The sequence below is a fragment of the Ochotona curzoniae genome, unplaced genomic scaffold (assembly GCF_017591425.1).
Source record: "Ochotona curzoniae isolate NIBS_2020 unplaced genomic scaffold, NIBS_Ocur_1.0 contig_4372, whole genome shotgun sequence".
In the NCBI taxonomy this organism is placed as follows: domain Eukaryota; kingdom Metazoa; phylum Chordata; class Mammalia; order Lagomorpha; family Ochotonidae; genus Ochotona; species Ochotona curzoniae.
In genome coordinates, this window is record NW_024466255.1 from 11,081 (window position 1) to 15,717 (window position 4,637).

A 4,637-nucleotide genomic window follows, 5' to 3' on the forward strand; every position below is an offset into this window, starting at 1 on the left:
ACCTGTTATTGTGCATCTGGGAGGCAGTGCTGATTGCCCAAGTACTTGGTCCATGGAACATTGTAAGTGGGTTCTGTGCTCCTGACTTCCAGCTGGCCCAGCCTGAGTTATTGCAGTCACATTGCAGTCTTTCCGTCTCCTCACCCTCAATCCCTCATTGTTCTCTAACATCTAACGCATGAACACAGGTGAAGGACTCACTGTCTGCATTACACAGTGGCAATCTTGACATGATTAAAATATGTAGAAGCTTCTAGAGGAAACACTAAGTAGCTAACTATGCCTCAGGGTGTCTCTGCACAGCAGCCACCCTTCTCCATCCTCACACTGAGATTTTTCAGCCCCTCACACTGTCACAGGGAGAGGGACACAGCACCATGACACATTCAGAAATCGCAAAGCTCCCACACAATGCATTGCTGTAACTGGATGTTTTATTATCACCTACTGTTGCTAGTATGTTACTGCTCAAATCATATTTATTAACTTTGTCATAGGTGTGTACAGTGCAGGGGTCAGTAACATCCTGGAATTCCATATCCCCAGGGGTCCTGGGTCAATTCCTGGTGGATAAGGAGGGACATGATGCTGGCTGTGCTCTGGACTCACGCACACAGGCTCAGGGCTGGGGATGAGGATGAGGATACCAAAGGATGGGTGCCATGCCTAGGAAAGTGCACCTGGGGCTGTGGAAGCGTGTCTGGGACGCTGCTCACTCTAGGGTGTGGCCAGGCCACACGCACCTCTGTCAGGTTTGTACTGCACTTGGGGCTAAGAAAAAGCAGGGCGAAAAAGCAGGACAGGGACTCTGGGTGCTCCCGCTCCGGGGTTCAGACACAGGTGGGAGGAAGGGAAATAGAGGAAACCCTGTGTCTCTTCCTGTGCTTCCTAGCTCACTTGGGCTCTTTCATCAAGATCCCTGGAGCTGAATTTCCTTCTAGAAGAGTCCAGGGGTCAAGGAAGTTAAAGGGGAGTGAAGCCCAGTCTAGGGCTCTCCGGATTCTCTCAGCCAGCGCCCAGCATGGCGTCAGGGAGGGGACAACACACAAGCCTTGGAAGCATGGGGCACGTGGTCAGGGCAGTCTCCAGTACCAGTGTGGTCCTCAGGGTCTCAGTCTGCGGGAGGTCTGCAGAAGGAAAGCCCAGCAGTGAGGAGTCACTTTCCTGCTCCCAACCTGGGCAAGCTCCCATTGGACGCTCCGTTTCTGGAGAGCCAGTCAGCGCCGCCAGATCCCGGTTATAAAGTCCGCACATAGACTCCCCAACCCAAGGGTGGATCCATGGCTCCCAGGACCCTCCTCCTGCTGCTCGCGGGGGCCCTGGCCCTGACCGAGACCCGAGCGGGTGAGTGCGGGTCGGGAGGGAGACGGGCTCTGCGGGGCAGGAGCGAGGGGACCGTGCAGAGGGGAACGCAAGACGCCGGGGAGCAGCTCCTGACGTTACACCCCTCCCCACCCATTTGTTGTCTTGGGACCACTGGCACCTTTCTTCCCCTCCCGCCTCATGGAACTTGTGCCACAGCGTCCCGCTCCGGGCGGGGGTCGGCCCGGGTCTCAGCCCCTCTCTCCCCCAGGCTCCCACTCTCTGACATATTTCCAAACCGCTGTGTCCCGGCCCGAACTCCGGGAGCCCAGCTTCATCGAAGTCGGCTATGTGGACGACACGCAGTTCGTGCGCTTCGACAGCGACGCCGAGAACCCGAGGAGGGAACCCAGTGTGCCGTGGATGCAGCAGGTGGAGCAGGAGTACTGGGACTGGGAGACACAGCACAACAAGAACCAGGCACAGATTGACCGCGTGAACCTTCAGACCCTGCGCAGCTACTACAACCAGAGCGAGGCCGGTGAGTGACCCGACCCCTCCCCACGTGCGCCCAGGGCGCTCCGGGTCCCCGGGGCCGAGGTCCCCCACCCCGAGACTGCGCGCCCCGCGGAGACCCTCGGCGGGAGGAGCCGCGGGACACGCCCGGGTTTCACTTTCGGTTTCAGCTGAAATCCCCGCGGGTCGGTGAGGGCGGGGCGGAGCTGCGTGGCCAGGGCTGACCGCGGGCGGGACAGGCTCTCACACCATCCAGAGGATGTACGGCTGCGAGGTCGGGGAGGACGGGCGCCTGCTCCGCGGGTACCGGCAGTATGCCTACAATGGCATGGATTACCTCACCCTGAATGAGGACCTGAGCACCTGGACCGCGGCCGACATGGCGGCTCAGATCAGTAAGCGCAAGTGGCAGTTGGCAGGTTACACTCATCGCCACTGGGCCTACCTGGAGGACAAGGTGAAGTGGCTGCGCAGATACCTGGAGATGGGGCAGGAGACTCTGCAGCGCAGGGGTGTGCTGGGCTCAGAGGGGTTGCCCTCCCACCTTCCCTTGGATTGGGACAGCAAGGAGGGGAGGAAAATGGGACCCAGGCAAGCATCTGCCTCTCCTCAAAGACAATAGCGGGGATGTCCTTCCGGGTTTGGGTCCAGTGCCTGAGACCTGCCCTTCCTCCAGTGTAAATGAGGGACCTGGGTTGGGGGAGAAGAGGTCATAGAATAATCTGGAAATAACCCTGTTGGTAACCTAGACTCTGGCAGGCCCCTGTGAACAGTGACCCCTACAAAGGCCTACCCTCGACCTCAAGCCAATGCGCTGGGAGGTTTCACTCCAGGGTTTCTGGGTTTCTCAGCCTCCACTCAGGACAAGACCAAACACCTTCCCTCCACTCTGAGTCCTTCCAGAGGCTCATACCCTGGGCTGTAGCTGATTCTAGAACTTACTAAACTGTAGATTATCCCACTGTCTTAATGCAAGCCAGGTTGGGGTTTCACTCTTTCCTACAACCCAGTCCTCCTGTCCACTCTCAGGATGGTCACTGAGTGCAGCTTTGGTGTCTGATGAAAAACATGAAAGGCCTGAATTTTCCAAAAATTCCCTCAGAACCACCCATAACACAGGTGACCCACCACCCAGTCTCTGACCAGAAGGCCACCCTGAGGTGCTGGGCCCTCAGCTTCTACCCCAAGGACATCACACTCACCTGGCAGCGAGATGGGGAGGACCTGATCCAGGACACAGAGCTGGTGGAGACCAGGCCTGCAGGCGATGGAATCTTCCAGAAGTGGGCAGCTGTGCTGGTGCCTTCTGGAGAGGAGCAGAGATACACATGCCACGTGGAGCACGAGGGGCTGCCTGAGCCCCTCACCCTGAGATGGGGTAAGGAGGGCAGAGTGGACAGAGCCTTCAGCAGGGTCAGGGCTGAGCCCTGGAGTCAGAGTCCCTTATTGTCCCTTCCCCTCTCAGAGCCTCCTCAGGACCCACTAACTAAGACCTAGTAGTTTATGATTACTGGTTTGTAGTGTTGTTTGTTTGTACACTGATTGGTAAAAAACTAAGCTGCCAAGCTCTGCTAAACTGCTTCTGCCTAACAACCTAAACCCTAAATAACTGTTACTTATCTAACAGCTAGATTAAGTTCCCTGAAACTGGTATCCAAAAGTTTGTTTCGTAACTCCTTCACCACACCCTCCTTAGCTGGCCTGAGTGGAGCCTACATGTCGGCAGCTGACTGTCTCACCATCATGGTCAGCATGCACTGCCCTGAGGAGGTGACCCTGAGGAAGGTTGGAAGGACACAATGAGTCTTCTGCAAAAGTATCTGGGGAGATGCTCTGCAGGCAGGAGACGGCCAGTGCAAATGCCCTAGGCAGGAGCAAGTCTGCACACAGAGCAAGTAACCATTAGGAAGGCTGGGTCGGCACCACCATCCAGCAGGACACAAGCTCACAGGAAGGCTCAGCCCTGGCTCTGAGTGAGGTGGTAGTCATGAGACAGTTCCAAGCAGAGGAGGGACGTGCACCTTCTCCTGTCCAGGGACCACCCTGGCTGTTGCGTGAGGACGGGGCTGAGAGACTGAGAGGCTGGAGACAAAGCTCTACAGGCTCCTGTGAAGCCCAGACAGGGATGCCAGTCACTGTAATGGGTGTGGGTGAGGGCAGAGTGGAGAGATGAGGTTCTGGATCCTTCTGCAGATGGATGCACAGCACTTCCTGTGGACTGCATCCAGGGAAAGAGGAGGAGGAGAGGAGGACACCCAGGGCTTCAGGCCATGACGGTGTGGGGGTGGCATCACTGTGGGAGAAGGGCAACTAGGAGGGAAGATGCGAGGGGGTGCTGCCCAGGCAAAAAATGCAGGAGCGGTGGGAGCTGCGATGTCATTGAGAAGTGAGTGACACTGCAGGGCTGGCGGTGACCACTAGACAGAGACTTGATGGGAAATGTCTGTGCAAGAGAAAGACAATGGGCAGGTGGTTCCACTTGGAACAGAGATGGGGCACCCAGGGAGTGAGCGACTGAGATAAGAGAGGGCTCAGGACCTAGCCCTGGACCTACAGGGCTAAATGGGGTCCTAGATTTTTTTTTTTTTTCTAAGATGGCGGCGTAGAGTGCAGACGTGTTTGGTGGAATGGAGAGTCTTTAGGCAAGGAGAGGTACAATAAGTAGATTTCAGGGAAAAAATAGGGCTCAGGCAGTAAGCAGGGGGCACCTGGAACTCCCCTGGACACAGGGAAGCTGCGGAAACGAGACAGCAGTGTTGTAGTGGACCGAAGAACCCACCAGCAGTTGGCGAGTAGCAACTCAGATCCCAGTGATCCAG

At 56.7% G+C, this 4,637-nt stretch overlaps 1 protein-coding gene across 1 annotated transcript; it reads left to right on the forward strand.

The window, feature by feature from the left end:
• Nucleotides 1–1,280: 1,280 nt before the first annotated feature.
• Nucleotides 1,281–3,315, forward strand: LOC121160170 (class I histocompatibility antigen, Gogo-C*0203 alpha chain-like). The gene is made up of 4 exons (XM_040985821.1): nt 1,281–1,344; nt 1,574–1,843; nt 2,058–2,330; nt 2,921–3,315. Exons 1-4 carry the CDS (start codon nt 1,281–1,283, stop codon nt 3,313–3,315), a joined length of 1,002 nt encoding a protein of 333 aa, XP_040841755.1.
• Nucleotides 3,316–4,637: the final 1,322 nt, after the last annotated feature.